The sequence below is a fragment of the Pantherophis guttatus genome, chromosome 2 (genome assembly GCF_059756535.1).
Source record: "Pantherophis guttatus breed Tessera chromosome 2, ASM5975653v1, whole genome shotgun sequence".
Lineage (NCBI taxonomy): Eukaryota > Metazoa > Chordata > Lepidosauria > Squamata > Colubridae > Pantherophis > Pantherophis guttatus.
In genome coordinates this window covers 198,161,409-198,183,571 of record NC_142064.1, presented here as the reverse complement: position 1 = coordinate 198,183,571, position 22,163 = coordinate 198,161,409, and the positions used below count along the sequence as shown (strand labels likewise).

Sequence of the window (22,163 nt, the reverse complement as noted above, 5' to 3'; positions counted from 1 at the left end):
GAGAATTAATTGCGTACAGAGTTTTTTAAAATTAAAGATGCTTCCAGATTAGGCTTTGTGCCCCCCTCTCCCATGTGTGTGTGAGTGTGTGTGTAATTAGCTTCCATTATTCATGACATCTTAAGGGAGATCAAAGTGAGACAATCTTCCATTTTTATTCCTTCTATATGTTCCCACTGCTTTTTCCATTTATTTTTTATTTTTTTGATTACCACATAAAATCTGCTTGGAAGAAAATATCTTTTGATTAGTCTGATTGGAAGCTCTCCATCTGGGGAAGAAAAAAAACATACTTTGAAAAAAGCATACAGTTTTTATTCACTACTTTGGAGCGGATTGCCAGCATATGTTTTTACACCCTTCTCTTTGGAGATAATAACTACGAGATTGCACCAAATGTATTTGATTATTATTTTGTGCCAAAAGTGAATGTGGGAAAGAAAAACCTTCAGCTGTTGTGAAGGAAGTACAGGCTTGCATATGGATTAGAGATAAACGGAGAATGCGTCTTTGGGTCTACATTCTCTGCTATTCCCATCACATGTTTGAACCCGACAGATCTGTTCTCCATAAGATTGATGTGGCTTCCGATCCTTAATCAGAAGCATTTGTACTATGCACTGTTAAAGCTGGTGCAGAATTACACAGTGAAAACATTCAGCTACTTATTATCTGAGTATTCTGTAGGCCAGAGTTTCTCAGCCTTAGCAGTGTTAAGAAGTGTGGACTTCAACTCCCAGAATTCCTCAGAGAGCTTGAAGCAGTGGTGGGGTTCAAATTTTTTTACTACCGGTTCTGTGGGTGTAGCTTGGTGGGCGTGGCATGTCTTGGTGGGCATGGCAGGGGAAGGATACTGTAAAATCTCCATTCCCACCCCACTCCAGGGGAAGGATACTGTAAAATCTCCATTCCCTCCCAGTCCAGGGGAAGGATACTGCAAAATCCCTATTTCCTCCCAATCAGCTGGGATTTGGGAGGCAGAGAATAGAATTTTGACTACTGGTTCTCCGAACTACTCAAAATTTCCACTACCAGTTCTCCAGAACTGGTCAGAACCTGCTGAAACCAACCTCTGGCTTGAAGTCCACACATCTCAAAATTACTAAAGTTGAGAAACTCTACTGTAGGATTAATTAAACCAGGGTTTATTTGTTTCAATTGCTGGAATTCCATGATTCATCATAAAACGAGCATACAGACTCAGTGCTTTAAAATACCATTTGTCAATTGTGAGTCAATATGTTATGCAAATATCATAATAGTATCAGATCTAAATATAAAATCATATTTTTTTCCCAAGCTATTTTAAAATGTCTATCATTGATTGTTCCCAAATCCAGGTTAATTCCAGGGAAAGGGGGAAAAAAATATGAAAACCAGCTAGATTCCAATTGGAAGTGGGGCTGGACCGGGGTAAAGTCACTTTTCAAATTTCTGTGAATTTTCTATAATTTAAAAAATGCATTAAAAATACCCAAAACTCTTCTGGGGATTAGATCGAATATTTCCAATGTCTCTTATTTCTGCCCAACAGTGAAGGGGAAATACAGTATATGCAAAGTATTTTGGACTGATTGATTTACAGCTCAACCTCATTCCGAGGCCAATCCCACCTCCCCCGTTTTATCTAGGCCTTGTTCTATAATGGATGCACTCAGGCGTGTAGTTTGCTTTTGTTACTGCTGCTATCTGCATTATGTATTGCTTTCAGGAAGAGGTTTGGGGGCAGATTATAAATTCCCACCACAAACATCAATTAAAAAAATGCAAGCAAACAGCAACAGGAAAAAAAAACCATCACCAGAAACAATAGAATATAAAAATGATGGAAACAACCATCGCTATCTGCTTAGAATGTAAAACAGAATAATTGGATTGCAAGAGACCTTGAGATCATCTAGTCCAACCCCTTGCTCAAGCAGGAGACCCTATATATCATTCTGGACAAATGGCTGTCCAGTATCTTCTTGAAAACCTCCAGTGATGAAGCACCCACAACTTCCAGAAGCAAGTGTTCCACTGATTAATTGTTCTCACTGTTGTTTCTCCTTAGGCCTAGGCCTTAATGCTCTTGCACCTGTTACTTCTTGTCTTGCTCTCAGGTGCTTTGGAGAATAAATCGGTTAAGAACACAGGTTTAAACACACATCTAATGTTCTCCTGAAAGGCTACTAGATAAAAATGAGGCCTGTTTGACAAAAGTACATGTGGAAGAGGGGTGTAGGCAGGACACATTCTCCTAAGAGTTCTCACTCACTTCTGCTTGTGTTTCTCTACCTTGTGTGTAACCTGTGTGTGTAACCTGCTAAGCCCTTGTCTAAGGTAAGGTAAAGATTTCCCTTGTCCAGTCATGTCTGGTTCTAGGGGATGCTCCTCACCTCTGTTTCTTAGCCAAGGGGGACAGCATTGTCTAAAGACATTTCCATGGGCATATGGCCAGCAAGACTATATGCCGAGATAAACGGAATGCTGTTACCTTTCCACTGAAGTGGTACCTATTTATCTACTCGCACTTGCATGCTTTCAAATTGCTAGGTTGGCAGGAGCTAAGCTCAGTGTCTTAACTGCTAGGCCACCATGCCCTCTGGTTCAAAAAAGCAGCCCAAATGACTGGTCACAGGCAGGGTGAAGGATTTGCAGGGAGCATGTGGGCAGCCTGTTAGTTGGCCATGGGTTGAAGAAAAGGGAACAATAAGAGCTGAGAGCAAGTGGTAGCATTGGCAATAAGTCAATAGCACCCAGAAGTACCCCATAGAGAACTCAAAAAGATACAGAAGTAGGAGAAATGGCACTTGTTTTGCAGTACAACCAGGAGAAAGTGTGGCCACAGGATACTCCTGGCTAGCAGAAACAGCAGAAAATCACACATTCATTTGGGACAGACTCAGCAACACAATGTTAGAAGAATCTAGCTTTTATTTCTCGGTATATATTAATTGTAATTGTCACTTGTTAACTACATAAAATAAAGTAACTGTAATATCAAGAGTTTTTTTTTAGATGGGTGTATTATTCTTTTAAAAAATCTGCTAAAGATGGATTGAAAAACTACATTTTAAAAGAGCTCTACATTTGTGTCTAAAAAGAGCCAATGTAATGCTAATTTTTCCGAAGCTCCAACTAAAAAATTACGTGGGCAGATGGGTGGATATTTGAAACAATCAAGTTTTTATTTTGAGTTCTACCTTAGTTAAAAGCACATAACATCTAATGCTAATTATTATTTTTATTTCATTACAGAGAATGATGATATTATAGGAAGTACATGGAGGCAAAAAAGAAACATCTACGTTTCCATTTTATGGTTATGTTAGTGCAAGAAAATAGCAAGTGTAATATAAATAGAGAAATATTATCCTATTTTATATATTATTCAGCTTAGTTTCTCATGAGTGGTGATTGCACTGTTTTTTCCTTAAGTTCTCCTGTTCTAAAATAATTAATGCCCAGTTAGTTTTTAAGCACACCAAAGAGGGTTCTTATTTGTTCTGTTGTTCTGTTGAAGGAAAGCAATATCTTAGAAAAATTGTCATCAATTTAATATGGCAACACAAGGTCCTCTTGTCACTGGTAGATCAGCAGGACAAGAGGCTTAATTAGTGTGTTTTTTCTCGTTTGTGTTTCCCTTCTCATAATTAGGTCCCTTTCCTCTTTCCATTTCTCTCATTCCTTGCAAATATGCAGCTATGGCTTAAGCATTGCCTAGGGTAGATGGCTCATTACTCAAACCAGTACAGAGGAAATTATTTTTCAAAAGAGAAAGTAAATATATACTTATATATACACACACACACTCTCTTGTGGCTGTCAGTGGCCTGTGCAGCTGGTAGCTGATTCCGACAGCGAGGAGGCTGGTGTGGTGCTGCGCCAGCAGCCTGTGCAGCTGGCACTCGAGTCAGACAATGAGGAGACTGGAGAAGATGTGGTGCCAGAGACGAAGATTCAGCCAGGGCCTTCAGAACCTCCAGAAGCTCCCTTAAGTGAAGAGGACAAAGAGGAGGAGCCTCTTCTCGATGCACGGGTGTGCAGAGCTGCCAAAAGGCAGGAGTGGCTCCTCAGGAGGAGGTCTCCTCGAGAGTAAGGCTTGGGGCTAATTGGCCACTCCCTTAGCCTATTTAAGGAGGAACGCCGATTGAAGCAATTTGCAGGGAACAACTTCGTTCATATACCTTCATGTCTTGTTTTGCTTATCAGCTTCCTGCAAATTGCTTCTGGGCATTCTGCCAACCACAGTAAGCTTTCAGTATTCTTTGAATTCTTGGCGGCTGTTAATGCAGTTAATTAACAGCCGTTGTTGTAAAAAACTGGTTTATTTAGTAAACTAAGGTTTGAACAGACTTTGTGTGTGCTGCGTTCTTTGGGGTCCATAGCTGGGGCACAACACACACACACAATGCATATACACATTTAAAATTGTGCTAATTTAAGCAGAAGCTCAATGCAACTCACCCTGGGATGTGTGAGTGTGGAAACCAGGACAAGATGACCTATATCAGGGGTTGGTTCTACTTACCTTTACTACCGGTTTGCGACAGCGCCGCGTGCATGCGCTTGCTTCGCTTGCACACGCACTCTTCTGCACATGCGCAGAAGCGTTCTGATGACGTTGGGGTCGGTGGGCGGAGCTTCCCGCCGGTTTTACTACCAGTTCTATAGAACAGGTGCGAACCAGGGGCAACCCACCATTGACCTGTATGTGTGCTCTGTTGTTGTTTAAAGGCTAATTGCAACTGATGGGTGATTGCAAGAGCTCTGTCCCTTCCCCCAGTCTAGGCAGTTCTTCAAAACCTTCTTGATCTTGGAATGCCTTTCAAGTGAGAATTTTTTCCAATAATGAGTATCCTTTTCAAAGACAGGGTTGTCCTCTTTAAGGTTGAATCCAGGGAATCACAGTGATATCTATTGACATCTTCTTATACGTGTTATTCATCTATAGCAGACAAAAGATGAATAGACAGTCCTAAAAGATGACTATTAGACCCCCGCAGCTACAGATCCTGACTAAAGTACCAGTTCTGGCATTGTTTGCCCACCCCACCTTTTAAAGTGTGTGTGTGTGTCTCTATCTCTGTGTGTGAGTGTCTAGGTACAAAGCAATGCAAGAATGCAAGCCAACCTGATAATAGAAATATTCAGATCAAAGACCGATGTTTTGATAATGAATCTCAGTCTTCTCATCTGATTTTAAATGGGCTAGAAAATACATACAGCACAACAACAATAACAATGCAACACAATTTTTCCCCTGCAGACTAAAATATCAGGGAAAACAATCACTTCAGAGTATTCTTATCTATTTCATGTTCAAACTCAATCACCACCTCCATTAGAGGAGCAGAAGTAAAGCTATTCAATCATCTAGAATTGCTGCCCTCTTGTTCTCATTCTTTTTCCCTGGAGTTTCAGAGGCTGGGATAAAACCTACTAATTGGCATTTTCAGTGCAGTTTGATTGATCTGAACTTAAACAATTCTCCCACACGGAATACTGTTGATGAAGTGTACCTACCGATTGTTGTCTCAGATAATAAAACTATTTGGCAAATATTAAGTTTGGTAGATGTTACCCACCATCCCCTTTCATCTGTAAAGCACTGCTGTCCCAACACACAATTGTTGCATTGTGGTACTACGTGAATAAATATTGTGTAGCATTCACCACATTTATACCACTATCAAATGTCGGTCCCTCAGTGTTGAAACTGTGGGCGAAATTGGAGATGTTTGAAAGATCATTTGGGTTTATGATGTTTGTATGAGCCAAATGCCTAGTGAGAGGCCATGCAAACCTGTTCAGCTATTAAAATTAAATGTTTGTTGGTGATTCATTGCTTAGCTGTGTATGTGCATTGAAAATTTAGCAGCTCTGAACAGAATGCCTCATTAATTTCCCCTGTGGTCAGGGATGTCAAGGGAGTCAAAAAAGCCAAGATGGTGGCCACAATTCTGCAATCAAAGTGTGATCTCCTTTTCTTTAGTCTGCATCGTCCCTGCCTGTGGTCAAAGAAGATGAACTGCAGGAGAATCACAAATGTCCTGCTTTCTTTTTCCTATTATGTCAAGTGATGTTGACTGTTAGATCAGGCGCAGGAAAGGGAGACTGGACCAGCTCGATACATTTAGCAACTTTTATTACGTACAAAGTAACGAGTCAAGACCGCTGGCGCGCTGCCGGAGCTCTCCTTATATTCGCTCCCGGCAGACGCACCGCCCCTTGACAGGGATTCAAATTTCCCGCCCGATGGCTGGCAGCCAATCAGGGCGGATGTCCTTATAAGGACATAACACTCCTCCCCCCTTAGTCCGAACTGTCAATCTCGTTCACAAAAGTCACGTAATCGTGCAGGTACGCCGGACGCCTCGGCACCCTAGCTGACCTGCGCAGTCTCACTTCTCCTCCGTCTCCGACCTGGAAGGACGGGGCTCTTTCGTCTCCTGGTTCCCTCTCCGGAACCGGGCTCGGTTCGGCTGTCGAGTGAGCGGGGCCACCCCCAGCGCCTCCGGCCGGACCGCAGACCTTGGATGGCTGGTCCTGGTGGTCTTCCTCCTGGCCTGTGGATCTCTCGCCTCGTCTCGGTTGCTCGGTTCCGACCCGGGAAGAGCGTCTGAGTCTTGGTAAGTCCATTTCTTGCTCCTCCCTGGTCTCCCGGGCGCTGTGGTTCGGTCTCGGTCCGGCTTGCTGCCGCTCGGTTGGTGGTTCCGCTCGGTTCGGGTGGTGCTGGCTTGCGTTGTTGCCGTTGTGCCGTCCGACCTCGCAGGGGTGGCGTTGGTCCCCTCGGTTGGGCTGGCGTTGGTCTACCTCGTCTGGTCGGCGGTGGTCGACCTGGTCGGGGTGTTGTTCCGGCGCTACCTCTGCGGGGCGGCGGAGGTCTCCCCTGCCGGGGTGGTGCAGGTCTCCCTGGCCGGGTTGTTGTCGGCTTCCCCTTCCCCCTAGTCCCTGGTCTACCGTTGGTTGGTGCCTGGGGCCATCCGGGTCGGGGTGTCGTTTCTTGGCTGTCTTCTGTGATGGGCGGGGGTCCCCCACGTCGGTGAGTCGTGTGCCACCCTCGCCCGTGGGTCGTGGGGTGCCCGTCTTGGCTGGGTCCCGGTCTACTCGCCTGGAACTGCAGTCTCCCTGGCTGGGCTGGCATAGGCTGCTGTAACTGGTGGGGTGCGCTGCTCCTCCTCTCGGCAGGTCCCGGTCTACCTGCGGGCTGGGTTGGTGGTCCCTGGCCTCGCCGTGCCCGGTGCCCACCTGGCTGGGTTGGTGTTGCCATCCCCCGTGCGGTTGGCCCCGGTCTACCTCGCTGGGCTGCCGACGTGACAGCATCTGGTAGTGGGCTGGGCCGACCTTGTCGGGGTGGTGCTGCTCTGCCTCGCAGGGGTGTGGTAGGCCTACCTCGTCGGGGTGTCGCAGGCCTACCTCGCCGGGGTGTTGTAGGCCTACCTGGTCTGGGTGTTGTAGGCCTCCCTCGTCAGGCTGGTTTTCATGTGCTCCCCCCCACCTTTTTCGGAGTTGGTCGATGTGGCGTCTCGTGAACTGTCCATCTTCCAACTCGACGATGTAGGATTTGGGGCCGGTTGTGCTGGCAATTTTCCCCTTCAGCCATTTAGGAGAGCCGCTGAAATTCAGCGCGAAAATTGAATCTCCGTTGCTGAAGGCGCGAAGCGGGCGGCTGGTGGTTGCGGTCACTTCCGGGCTGTATTGGGGGTGCAGCCGGTCCAAGGGTGACCTCAACCTTCTGCCCATCAACAGTTCGGCCGGGCTCTTGTGGGTGGTGGCGTGTGGCGTGATGTGCTGGGTGAGGAGGAAATTGTCTATGCACTCTTGCCAGTCCCCCGGGCCCATCTTGGTGAGGGCCTCTTTGGTCAGTCGGACCATGCGTTCAGCTTGTCCGTTTCCGGCCGGCCTATAAGGGGCGGACAGGGCGTGGCGGATGCCCAGTCCTGCCAGGAAGGACTCCATGGCCAGGGATGTGAGCTGGGGGCCGTTGTCTGAGACCAGCACATCCGGTAGACCATGTGTGGCAAAGAGGCGGCGCAGGGCTCGGATCGTTGCGTCTGTTGTGGTAGATGCCATGGGCACCACCTCGAGCCATTTGGAGAAGGCATCTACCACGATGAGGAGGTGTCGCCCTTGCATCGGACCCGCGAAGTCAATGTGGATCCTCGACCAGGGGTTGCTGGGGGTCTCCCACTTCGTGACTTCGGATTGCGGCGGCGCTGGGCAAACTTCTTGGCACGGGTCACATCTGGAGACCCATTGTTCAATGTCTCTGTCCATGGAGGGCCACCAGACATAACTCCGTGCCAGGGCCTTCATGCGGACGATGCCCGGATGCCCCTTGTGCAGGGTCTCTAACGTCCGCCGTTGCAGAGTGCTTGGAATCAGCACCCTGTCTCCCCATAGCAGACAGCCTTTTATGGTGGACAGCTCCTCCTGTTTCCTGGCGAACGGGCTGAACCTTTCCTCTGGCTTTTCCACTGGCCACCCTCTGAGGATCCAGGACTTCACTTGGCGGAGTGTGGGGTCCTTTTGGGTGTGGACGGCCACATCTGCGGATGACACCGGGCAGCTGGCGTCGTCATCAATGTGAAGTAGGTGGAGCGTGGGGGCTGGGTCTTCGACCGGCTTCTTCGACGGGCATCTGCTGAGAGCGTCAGCGTTTCCTATGGCTGTGCCTGGCTGGTGCACGAGCCTATAGGAGTAGCCAGCTAGGAAGATGGCCCATCTCGTCATTCTTGGGGACATGAAGGTCGGGGTTGGTTGGTCGCCTGCGAGGAGTCCCAGGAGAGGCTTGTGGTCTGTGACTATGGTGAAGCGTCTTCCGTAGAGGTATTCGTGGAAGCGCTTCACTCCAGCCACGATGGCCAGGGCTTCTTTGTCCAGCTGGCTATAGTTCCGTTCTGCGCCGGACATAGTCTTTGAGAAGTACGCGATTGGGGCTTCCGAGCCATTGGGCAGTTCGTGGCTGAGAACTGCCCCCACCCCGTAAGGCGACGCGTCGCAGGTCAGTCTGATGGGGAGCGTCTCGCTGTATTGGATGAGGACCCTTTTGGACGTCAATAGTCCTTTGATGGCCCGGAATGCCGCTTCCTCTTCCTGGCCCCACTTCCAGGAAGCCGATTTCCCCAGCAGGCGGTGGAGTGGCTCAGCAACTGTGGCTTTCTGTTTTAAGAAAATGGCGTAGAAGTTGAGCAATCCAAGGAAAGCCTGAAGCTCCGTTTTGTTTTTTGGGCTTGGAGCTTCATGGATTGCTTCCACTTTTGATTTGGTGGGGTGTATGCCTGTGCTATCAATGAGGAAGCCCAGGAACTCGACTTCCTGTACTCCTATGATGCACTTGTCCCGCCTGACCCTCAAACCCTTGGCCTTGAACCGCTGCAGGACAAGCCTGAGCCTTTCAAGGAGTTGGGCTCTTGAGTCACCGGAGATGAGCACATCATCGAAGTAAGGCACCACCCCTGGAACGCCTTGGAGAAGGCGTTCCATCATGGATTGGAAGATACCAGGGGCAGCGCTGACTCCAAATTGGAGGCGGTTACATTTAAATGCCCCTCTGTGCGTGACAATTGTTTGAGCCTCCGCCGTTTTGTCATCCACTGGCAGTTGCTGGTAAGCCTGGGCCAGGTCCAGTTTCGCGAAAATTGATCCAGATCCCAGGGAATGCAGCAGATGTTGCACCACTGGGACTGGGTATGCGCTCTGTGCCAACGCCTTGTTGATGGTACAACGGTAGTCAGCACAGATGCGCACAGACCCATCATGCTTCAGTGGGGTCACAATGGGGGTCTCCCATGAGGTATGATCGATCGGTTCCAGGACGCCCTGGGCGATCAGCTTATTCAGCTGTTCATCTACTTTAGGCCGCAGGGCAAATGGAACTCGGCGGGGCTTGAGCCTGATTGGGGTGATTCCCTTGTCCAGATTAAAGGAGATTGGCCTCCCCACAAATTTCCCCAGTTTACCATCGAAGACTTCTTTGAACTCTTCGATGATGGAGTCGAGTTCGTCCCTGCGGATCTCGTGGATGCCCTGAAGTGAAAGTCCTAGTGGCTTGAACCACTCCACACCCAACAGGTTCGGTCGGCTGTGCTGCACGATGGTGATGGGTAGCTTTCCATCGAAGTCGTTGTACTTCACGTGGATGGTGGCTCTGCCTAGGATTTCAATGGGGTTTCCGTTGAAGTCCACAAGTCTCGCTTTCGGGGTTTTCAGCTGGGTCCTTTTGTATGCCGGTTTCAGCTGTTGTAGGTGCTGCCAGTCCATGATGGAGTAGGCGGATCCGGAGTCTACCTCCATCTTGCATGGAGACCCCTCTGCTAGCAGCGTCACGTGGAACTTGGTGGTCCCCTCGTCGCTTGTGTGAGCAATGGTGGTGGTCTGGTGCACCGTTCTGTTTCGGGGATATTCCTCCTCCCCGTGCCGGGACTGGTTTGAGGACCGTTTGGATGTCCTCTGGTTATCTTTGCGATTTTCCCGGAATCGTGGTCTGGGCGGTTCCGGGGCTGGGTCTGTGGCTCTGCAGGCCTCGGCGATGTGGCCCCTCTTCAGGCATCGGCGGCAGGTCACGTCCCTCCATCTGCAGTTTGCCCTGGGGTGGTCGCCTCTGCAGCTGCCGCATCGCTCTCCCCGGTCGCCATGCTGTGGGTTTTCCCGCCTGGGGGGGCGGGACACCTTGTGGACGGCCATTTCCTCATCAGACTCGGATTGAGTGGTTGCCTCGTCTGATGAGGTCGGGCCCGACTTGTGGATCTTATGGATCCCTCTTGCTTTTACCATTGCGGCGGCTGCTTGCTCAGACGTTTCAGCCGCTGTTGCCTCATCGAGGACGTCTTTAAGCGGGATCCTCTTCCGGCTGAGGAATTTCTTTTGCAGCCCCACATCTCGCATTCCAAAAACAATGCGGTCCCGGATGGCATTGTCCACATTGTCGAACTCACAGTTGGCAGCGATTTGGCGAAGCGCTGCCACGAATTCCTTGATGGATTCACCTTCCCGCTGGTTTCTTTGCTGGAAGGTGAACCTGTTTGCGATGGGGGTGCCTGTAGGTGCATAGTGCTCCTGTAGGACTTCCTGCAGGTCATTCCAGGACATCTCCTCGATGTCCCTGGGTGCCACGAGGTCAATCGCCATCTCCAGGACGTCCAATCCGCAATGAGCCAGGAAGAGGGCTCTTTTCCTCTCATCGTCGAGGTTCTGGTATCCATTGCCTCGCAGGAACTGCCGGAATCGGACCATGTATGACCTCCACTTCTCCCGGGATGGGTCGAACGGGTTCAGCGCGGTCATCGGGGCTTGCGGGGTAGCCATTCTGGAAGGTCGCTGTGGTGTGGTGATTCTGTTCGGTGGGCGATCGTGCCACGAGTCTTGTTCAGGTTCTCTCCTCTAGTCCTTCGTCGCCAGTGTTAGATCAGGCGCAGGAAAGGGAGACTGGACCAGCTCGATACATTTAGCAACTTTTATTAAGTACAAAGTAACGAGTCAAGACCGCTGGCGCGCTGCCGGAGCTCTCCTTATATTCGCTCCCGGCAGACGCACCGCCCCTTGACAGGGATTCAAATTTCCCGCCCGATGGCTGGCAGCCAATCAGGGCGGATGTCCTTATAAGGACATAACACTGACAGTAAATCTTTGAGAAATTGGCTGTATGAATTCAGGGATGCTGCCTCTAGAGCAGGGGTCTCCAACCTTGGCAACTTTAAGACAGGTTGGAGACCCCTGCTCTAGACTACCTGTGCCATTGCTGGATTGGAACACACATACGTAACTCATCGGCATGGGGAAGAAAATAATAGAAAAAATATATTGATAGAAAAATAGGTTGAAGATTGTGTCATGGCCATATGAGCAAATAATAGGAAACTCTCCCTACCTGGCTCCTGCCAGGTTTACATGGCTGCTAGAATGGGAGAATGTTCTATCAAGGGTTTACTTCTCCTTACAAATGAAGGGTCTCAACAAGTCCTAAAGCCTATTTCTTGAATATGTTCAATTATGAAGTTTCTTGTAGTTATACTTTTCTTAATAGCAACAATACCAAGACATGATAAAAAAACAACAACAGTGTGGCTGTCAGATATTCAAGGTAATCCAAGTCAGGAAACAGATTCCACAGCGATTACTGGAACTTTACAGCAATAGCAATAGCGCTTAGATATTGCCAGTAGTGGGTTTCTACCGGTTTGCCCCTGTTCAGTTGAACCGGTAGTGGTGGCAGTGGGAGGCTCTGCCCACCTGCCTGAACGTCATCACGGACACTCTGCGCATGCACAGAAGCAGCGCACATGCTCACAGTTCCGAACCGGTAGTGAAGATAAGTGAAATATTGCTCTATAGTGCTTTACAGCACTCTCTAAGAGGTTTACAATGTCAACATTTTGGCCCCAACAATCTGGGTCCTCATTTTAGTGACCTCGGAAGAATGGAAGGTTGCGTTGACTTTGAGCCCTCAGGATCGAACTCCTGGCTGTGGGCAGAGTTAGTCTGAAATACAGCATTCTAACCACTGCACCACTGTGGCTCCTTTATTTTGTTGTTGCAGGCTTTATTTATAGAATTTGGAAGCCTGACAGAGATTTTCCCTCCCTTCCTATTTAAACCAAGGTGAATCCAGGTGTGGCAATCTTGAGGTTCTTTCTCACTCCTTCTCTCTTTATAAAACTAAGCTGGTGTTTATGTAAGAGCTGTAGAATACCTTCCTCAAGGCCATTTCCCTACATCTCTACACTCCATACACTCTACAGAGGCCATCACTATCCTCTGGATGGCATTGGAGTACAAGACCTGGATTAGATGCATCTTCTGTCTGATCCATCGGGGTTCTTCTTATATTCTTATGTGTACCATTATGATTTCACTGAGGGTTGGAAGATGGAAAGACACAAAGAAAACTCTGTAGTGAATGATTTTGATTTACTGCATTGAAAAGTCTCTGAACTGGACTTTATGATTCAAACATAAACTAGAAGAAGGATGCACAGGTTTGCATTGGTAGAGCCTTGGTAGTACAGGGGTTTAAGGCACCCTGTTATTAAGCTGGTTATTAAGACCAGCTGCCTGCAATTACTGCAGGGTTCGAATCTCGCCAAGGCTCAAGGTTGACTCAGCCTTCCATCCTTTCTAAGGTAGGTAAATTGAGGACCCAGTTGTGGGGGCAATAAGCTGACTTTGTATAAATATACAAAAGGATGAAGGCTATTGCTGAGTACATTGTAAGCCGCCCTGAGTCTCCGGAGAAGGGTGGCATATAAATCAAATTAAAAAAAACAAAAACACATGTGGCCATTATAATGACATTTTGCACCTGATTTTTATTCAGTTTTTCTGGGAAGAGAAGAATTTGCTTTGGTACCAACTTTGGGATGGAAATGCTATTTATTTAAATAAATGAATTTAAGTATAAACATAAAACTTGCTTGTGTAGAATCTTGCTTGTCATGCATAGACTAAGTGTGTTGGGTTCCTGTAATTGCTTTGATTTCTTCCTTTCTTGCTTGCTTTTCTTGCCTTCAAATCAGGGGTGGTATTCACTTACCTTTGCTACCGGTTTGCAAACGGGAGCGCACGCGCCACCTCCGCACATGCGCAGGACCTTCTGCGCATGTGCAGAGCGTAAAAAACGGGACGTGATGATGTCTGGGCAGGTGGGCGGTGCCTCCTGCAGCCGCCGCTACCAGTTCGCCTGAACCGGATAGAACTGGCTGAATAGCACCACTGCTTCAAATCAATTTTGACTCAGGGCAATTGCCCTGAGAAGTCCTTGCAATTTTTTGACCAGATATTTCAGAAGGGGTTTGCCATTGTCTCCTTCCTAAAGCTGAGAGACTGTAACTAGTCATCCCAACTGGCTTTGCATCTAAGGCAATGGTGGGTTTCAGTATTTTTTACTACCGGTTCTGTGGGTGTGGCATGGCTTGGTGGGCGTGGCAGGGGAAGGATACTGTAAAATCTTCATTCCCACCCCACTCCAGGGGAAAGTTACTGCAAAATCCCCATTTCCTCCCGATCAGCTGGGACTTGGGAGGCAGAGAATAGATGGGGGCGGGGCCAGTCAGACTTTTTCCTACCGGTTCTCCAAACTACTCAAAATTTCTACTACCGGTTCTCCAGAACTGGTCAGAACCTGCTGAAACCCACCTCTGATTTAAGGCAAGACTAAAGCTCCTGGTCTCTCAGTTTCTAACCTGGTGCCTTGCCACTACATCAGATTGGCTATCTTATTTAGGGTCGAGTGTCTGACCTGCAAATCCCCAGATGATGCCTAGGTGGCAGCAAAGCAATGTAGAAACTTCTGATTCATCCTGATTTTTGCAGTCCATATACGCATTTCGATCTTATTACTATTTCTGGCTTCCAGGCATTTAATTGAATGACTGCCATTTAAGTAGTTTCATCTTCCCTTTCCTGGTTGAAACGTGGTTTCTATGAGTATGTGGGCAACCCACAAAGACCACAACTGGACATAACAAAGGTGAGTATATTTCAGCATAACGAAGAGTTTAATTCCAAAATAATGCATGATTGATAACCAGGCTATATGGGCTAATGTCTGATTTATTTTGGAGCTTTTATATAGGTGTATGGCATGGTGCTGATGCAAACAGTATCAGGTGAAGGGATACAGCAAGCCGTACATGTTCTCAGTGATATATTCAGAAATAAGACGACTCACAAGTCAAAAAAGGTGTGAATTGCCCCCAAGGCTCCTAAATACATAATTTTCAATATTTGTAGTACAATTTTACATTTGTCTCCTTGCACTAAGTCTTTTGGTTTTCAAAGGGTCTTACTCCCAGCAAAGTGTACATAGTAGACCTTGTTCACATACCACAACTGGGACTAGCAACTTGGCCATTAGGCAAAGTGGACAGTAAGTGGAACTGCAACTATGCTTACAATCTTTCTTTTGCTTTACAGATTTGCAAAGATCAATCAATGCAAGGATTGATCATAAAGTTACTTTATGAGTAACTTTTCCATCACCGTCATTACTTACGAATGGTGGCTAAACAAGGCAGTTTGTTTACTGACGACTACCTATACAGAATTGCAGCCTTAGTTAACTACATTTTTCCAACTGCTCATTTCTTTTGTGATCCTAAGGAATTTAGCCCATCAGCATGCTAGAATAAGGATAAACATCCTTATTCTAGCATCCTTTGGTCCATTGTTCTGTGGAAGATAACCCTGGAAAAACTGTGGCATGAACTGAAACTGCATGAACTGAAACTGTATAGACAGATCTAAACCAAGAAATAATTTTGTTCATGAAAACAGAGCAGTAAATCCTGCCCTAGCGATTTCTAGCAGTTTCTTACAGCAGAAACTGAGTTCAGATATGTGCAAGTAGGTATGGCCTTTTCTTTAGAGAGAGTAGTGGTATGCAAGTAGGTATGGCCTTCCTTTAGAGTAGTGGATGAATATTGCAGAATGGAATCTTATATACCTACATGTGGGGAGGGGGCTTCTGAGACAATATGTATAGGATTGCACTATAAGTTAGCAGGGAAGGGAACATACAAATATTCAATGTGTCCTTAACATGTGGGATATATTTCTGTGAAATAAGGCATGTCTGATAAATGAGCTGGTCCCATAATAGAAAATAAGCAAAGGGCTAAAGGTATCATAATATACTATCAAATTGCATTCATCCACTTAACAATTTGGAAGTAGTTATGGATGTGCATTCTGTTGCAGAGTCATCGAAGCAAAAGTCACAGCTGCTATTTACACACAGAGTCTGAAGACACAGAGGAAAATTTTACACTGTCAATATTTAGAAGCCTCGTGGCTGCCTTTTTACCAATCCTTCACTTAAGGAAAAATGGGGCTTTGATCCTGGAATAAAATAGGAAGCTAGAATTCTTGAGGCTAAGTTTCATGTTTTTCGTTTCCTGGACCAAGCTTTGCTTTTCCTTCCATAAGCTGTGAACAGCAGCAGTGATTTCCTAGGTCAGGGAGAAAAAAACTGCCTTAATAGCTTCTCGATATCTTTTTTGAACACCTTCTCTTACACTTGACATGCAGCATTTCCTTCAACTTGCTAACCAAGATCTTCCCAAATGACTGAGACTCTCTCTGCCACAAGAGGTATAAAAACAAAGCTCAACTGTTTTGCTTTTATGCTTTGCATTCTCAGGGGCAGATTTATTTCCCCCTTGCTCTTAGGACAAAACCTTGCAATTGGCACCACGAAGCCCTAGAGGGTGCTGTTAGCCCCTTTTCTTGTCATCTTCCCTCCCTCCCTCCCACTCCCTCCCTTTCTGTTTCTCTAAAGGACATGTTGGCTGATCTCCTAATGCTATCTGAGAATGACACCTTGACGTTCCATGTGTTCCCTTCCTTCTGGATGAAATAGATCACTTTGGCTTGACCATCTCAGCAGTGTCCTGGTGGCAGGGTTCAGTGTGAAATTCTCTCCTCTCCTTTGCCATTTCTCAGGAGAAAGTGCAGTAGGAGCAAAGTAAAAGAAACAAGCAGTGACAGGGTACCAACTATTTTGTAGCGCTGGCTGCTTTTTGCATCTTTCTTTGAAGTCTTCCACTCTACTTAGTCAAGGTAGAAGATGGGTCTTTCCAGAACCTGCATTTTGCTCTGTGGTCAATGCATCTGTTCTGCTGCCATCAGTAATCTAAAAGATGGAAGGGAGGAAGTCTAGAGGTGAGTTGGCTGGCCGCTTCTACTATGGGTTGAGAAGAGTAAGGGCACTAGGACCAAATGACTTATATAAGACTTCCATGCAACAATGTCCCCTTGATATGTGCACATAGGAAGCACATAGGCTTTCCAAGCCCATGATTATTTACAAAAATCTTCCTCAACCATGTCCCTTTTAACATGAGGTGGCTGAGAATTGAAAGAGTTGAGGTCCAACACGTCAGAAGGCAATATGCTGGGGAAGAACCTCAGAGACTGATGGTTGCTCTCTAGAACTTCAGACTGGTCTCTCTCACAGCCTGACCTGGAGATGCCAGGACTGAATTTACCACAAGCTATACATTTCTACTCTATCAATCATTTCTTCCCTTACATATTCCATATTTCTGAAAATATCTGGCATAGCAATCCCATTTTTTTCCTGCTTCTTTTACTCTATATATCACATAAACCTGAAGGCCTTGAGTTTCAGAAGACTTCAGCAGCATGGCTAGGCCAGTTCGGTCCCAGTGTCCCACTTCTCCTCACCCCTAAAAGGAAAAACGTCAAAATGTTCCTGTGGAGAACTTATACTGCTGAAGCAGATACAATATAAGGGCTATTCGGTAAGCTTGGCTGAGTTTATCCTGGTATGTTTCCAAGGTACCCACAGCTTGGAGCCTCCTCCATCTGATCTCCTACATAAGCTATGCATGATCAGAAGAAAACAAAGATGGGGGTGGCCCCGATTATTCATTTCTGGCTCAGTTTGAATTAATATCAAATAAATGTTTTTCATCTTTAAAGGTTACAGGCTAAAAATAGAGGGCGACTGCTGAATCAAGGGCAAGTAGGGAAACACCTGATACGACCTGGTCTTTGCCAAGGCCAGCTGATGTATTAGCTAGATGACACCCTATCACACAGCAGAGAAGCAAGAGAGAAAATGGGCAAGACATAGGGGGCCAGAACTGAGAGGTAAGGAGAAACCATGGGAGGAGGACATTTTGCACACACAAGGCTCACTTTACTCACATTGGCTAGACTCCAGATCACAGAACACATTGCCTGGAATTCTTGTAGTTAACTCCATCTGAGACCATGGACACAAATACTGCAGACCAGCCTCCGATTCTATTCCTATGACTGGAGAAGGCAGGATAAGCATGGGACAACCATGGGTGAAATCTATCTGAACTATTCTCTCCTCCGCCTTTTCTCTTCACTTGTCCAAATTATTCAATTGTTCAATGGGAAGAGATCTATTTCCCCAGCCACTTCCATCCACAGAAGGATGGACGCTTCTACTCTGCAGGATTATGGCAAGGTGCAGCATAGAATAAGTTACTGTACACTCAAACTGGGCTCACACATCAACCACAGACACTGCTTTGTGGCTGAAAGTAATGAATGAAGCCAGTTATAGAGATTGATTGTAAGTCTGAAAAAAGAAACGTGCATGTATATGCATGCCTTACACTTTAGGAAGTCCTTCATTCTGGATGCCGAACAATAAAGGCAATGATGATCTAAGGTGTGTTTTTCTTTGCTGCTCAGCAGAGGTAGATCAGAAGTTTCGTCGGGTCATACAGATGGTGCAAATAGATAGATGCTGCTCCCAGACACAGTACTATGCCTTGTAGATGTTGCTACGAGGCACAGTACTGGAGGATATAGCAAAGAGGAAAATTGGAAGGGAATTTAGCCTATTGGGTTTGTCTGCTATTTACTCTGATAGGCAGTCCTTCTTGGTAGATTGCAAGGATAGGGACCTGAGATAGTTAATCCATATAGAATCATCCACCTGCCTGGCTTATGTATATCTTGGTACCTGTGTGTGTTTTAGATAACAGCTCCTCACTTTTCCTTTCCTAGTGTGGAATGTTATTCTGAATGCAAATCTGTCCCACCTGAGTAGGGATACTACTTCAGCCTTTGTGTTCTGACCTGTATGTCTAGGGACTGAGAAAATACAAGTGACCAATGAAGTTTCTGATAGGTGGCTGTGTTAGGGAACAGCTTTGTGGAGCTTCCCTACTGTTGGATATAACTAACTTTGCCGGGATATTGCTCCTGATCCTTGTAGAGGTGAAGCTCACTTCTCCATCTGTTGTTTCCAACCGTTATGCAAAAAGCACCTGAAGGCAGCTTCCTCCAGGTGCTGAAAGAAGAGTTGGCAGAAGAGGCATTATTTGGGGCTTACTAACCAAGACATGTTGTGAATCTCCTCCCCAGAGGGACATCTTGGATAGCTTTGCCTCCCAGATATCTGGTAAACTAGAAAGCAATAGAAGAGATCAGAAGACTTCTCTCCTGGTGACTGGCAGTACCAAAACCATTGTTCACTGGGCATTCAGTCCTGAAATCATGGCAAGAGTGCTGAGATCATTTGGGTACACTCTGGGAACAGGCCTCCATTGCTGCATGTTAACTGGAAACCCATGTGGATCCTTACTGTCACAATCCCAGACTGGCTGGCTTTGGTGGCATTTCCAGAAAGCTTCGAAGTTCCTACATTTCATGTTCCTACGTGGTATCTTCTAATGTGGATGCAGGAGTGCTTGGATTGTAGTTTGAATCGGTCCTTCGTCCTCTTGTAATTCAGCTCCAATAGTCCAGAGAACAAAAAGGCTTTAAAACAACCTTCTTTCATTTCATTTGGTTTATATAAAGTCAATCTTTATGTTTGGAGGAAAATTATGCTGTGCAGATGAAGCACCAACAACAACTTCTGAATGGGCTTCTGGCTCATAATTTTCCCCCCTGGTTTCTTCTTCTTCTTCCCTCAGGATGTTGGAATGGAAGCCAACTGAAGAGTAGCTCCATCAAAGTAGAGCTAAATCAATGGCAATTGTTTATGTGAAACATGGACTTAATTGTTGTATGTGAATCATGGACTTAAGGCTGGCTTTCCTCTCCTACTGTCCCCTCATTAAGAGTCATCAAGGATTCTATCATGGGCTCTGTGTCCTCCTGCAGGATATTTCTCAGAGGGAACAAAAGCAGTCAGATGCGCCTTAACCTTCCCCAAGCAAAGAAATCATCGTGTCTCCAGTCCAGCTGAGAAAGAGAAAGCAAAACTTGGGAAAGTCAAGCATGTCTCCCAAGAGAGAGAGAGGGAGGAGGAAGCGAACAAAGATCCTGTGGAAATGGATGCCCTGCAGGAATAGAAGCTGAAACACACTTCTCCTTTGTATGAGAAATGTTTCTCATAAATTCTCTTCTTCAAAGTCCCCAGGAAGTGGCAAACTTGGAGAGAAGGTGTTACACATCTTCGCAGATGAACGTCTTCCTCCTAAAATTTAACTAGGTTGGCAGGATTATGCATGTATGAACCTGCACAAATACTTTGGCAACAGTTTTCACAACCTTTTTTTTTTTTTGGTTCACATCTCTTGGCCCATGTTTAAGAGGTACAGGATGCTTCTGATGGGAGGCTACCCCGTTTCAGTCTCAGGCTGCCATTCCAGCCTCGTGGGCAAATATTGAAGCTGCGGATGCTAGGTGACTTGACCCCAGAGCAGTCAGAGTCCACGGATGCCTCTGAGTTGGTGGGGGACATGGAAGTGGAGCGCTTCACTGGGGACCATGTTGTCATCATCGGACTTTGGAGAGTGGGAGAAGAAACATCCAGGTTTTTTGGACTAGTATATGACATCCCACTGGTGTTTGCTGGCAATGTGAAGGCCTTACGGCTATCCACAATTGTGGGTTTTTGAAGCGGCTCCGGATCCTTGTGTGATTCAGAATGAGTGCCCATTATACTTGGCCCATTACGGTTTGTTGAGACAATGAACTGGGACGCTCCAGTTCTAGGAGGCAGCGTGAAGCATTTGTTTCCATTCATCCTCCCTGCTTTTGGTGACTGTAGTGGGCTTGGAGATTTCATGCCTAGCAACCTGGGGCTGTTGTTTGATGATGCACTAGCCTGTGGTGGGGCAGCTGAGACAGGGAGGGAGACACGTCTGTAGCCATCCATTCCTGTCGGCTTGGGTGACTGAATTGGGCTCGGAGAATGAGTACTCCTGTTCTTAGGGCTTCCACCAGTGGATGACACATTGGGGCAAGTGACAGGGGGCGTGAAGGGCCTGAAGTTTTCTACTCTGGTGAGTTTGGGAGAAGAGCTCTTCCTCCGGGCAGCATTTATGATATTTCTTGCCAACAGCACCTGCATCTGTCGGCTGGACTTTTGGTCAATCTCCTGTCGAAATGGTGACAGAGACCTTTCACTCCAGGATGGAGACATGGGAGGAGGTGGAGTCATAACATGGGCTGCTCGAAAGGCTTCGACAAGTCCATCCTCAGATTCGGGAGTTTGGGCTGGGCTCATCCAGCCCTCTATGCTGCCGGACGGTCGCCTTATCAGCTGTGGAGTCCATGTTGGGGAGGCAGGCAGGGATGTTTTTCTTTCCTGCAATAAGAAAATGAATAATTTTTAGCATTCTGTTCCTCTACGACCCTTCAGATTGTGCTTACCTGCAGAAGGCAAGGTCTGGCTGTGCACCATAAGAGGAATTCAGGTGCCGAGAACAGCATGCTCCCTGGATTTCTTTTCTGGCTATATCCATTCCTCCTTAGATGACTTTGGGTCAGTGGTGAAATCTAAAATTTGTTACTACTGGTTCTGTGGGCGTGGCTTGGTGGTGGTGGGTAATGTGACTGGGTGGGCGTGGCCAATTTTTTTTTACTTTTAAAACCATTTTTTCTACAACCTCTTTGGTGAAGAGGTTGTAAAAAAATGCTTTCAAAAGGCTCTGACGATCCCAGCTGAGTTGCCTGATCGGCAGAGACTTTTTTTCTTTTAAATGCCTCTGATGATCAGGAAACTCAGCTTGGATCGTCAGAAGCATTTAAAAGAAAAAAGGGTTTTGTTTTTTTTACCTGCAGGACGGTTCTGGTCCAAAGACCCATTGGCAGCGGTTCGGCAGCCAGGGTTTTCGTGGGACTCATCAGAGCCCGCTATTTCCCCGACTGTCTCACCACGACACCAAACTGCTACTTGTTCAGTGCTGTCATCAGTTCAAACGTGGCTTAATGTGAGTGGTCATTAAACAAGGACCACTTCTATTTTATTTTATTTATTAAATTTTTATGCTGCCCATTTGCCCTATTAAGGTGACTCTGAGTGGTAGTACTTTGGAAGGGAGTCAAGTGATGCAGGATAGGGATCACAGCAATGGGGATAGTAATTTAATATAGTTTTCTGCCAGTTCAAGAATGGATGGATGGATAGACATTCAACATAGAAGCCCTCCTCTCTTTCTACCTGTTTCCTCTCACTTGTCCTTTCTCCCTTAGATTTATACACCTTTCACACACATCTAGAGGTTCTGCAAGCAAGAAAATTTCTTAAATTTGATCAGAGGCACTTACTGAAAATAAAGCCTCTTCATTAGAATCCAGCTAAAAAGAGCCCCATTAGGATTTATGGAAGTGTTAGAAAGCCTCATGGGCAGGGACAATGGTGGCAATAGGACACAGGAGCAGTTGTGCCAATATTTTTTTTTTCTGGAAGAAAGACCACCTTAACCCTTCCTCAACAA

At 46.6% G+C, this 22,163-nt stretch overlaps 1 protein-coding gene across 2 annotated transcripts in view; it reads right to left on the bottom strand.

Moving 5' to 3' along the window:
• Positions 1–14,517: 14,517 nt before the first annotated feature.
• SYNPO (synaptopodin) overlaps positions 14,518–22,163 on the bottom strand; it is an 86,657-nt gene continuing 79,011 nt past the window's right edge. Inside the window, exons 4-5 of one of the 2 annotated variants that reach the window (XR_015732582.1) lie at positions 17,656–21,031; positions 14,518–15,932 (exon numbers count right to left, since the gene is read on the bottom strand). Coding sequence is in view for 1 of the 2 variants with exons in the window: in XM_034402333.3 (XP_034258224.2) it covers positions 20,027–21,031 (1,005 nt within the window). In the remaining variant the exon portion in view is untranslated. Of the gene's footprint in view, positions 21,032–22,163 lie in introns of both variants that reach the window. The other variant, XM_034402333.3, reaches the window with a different exon arrangement.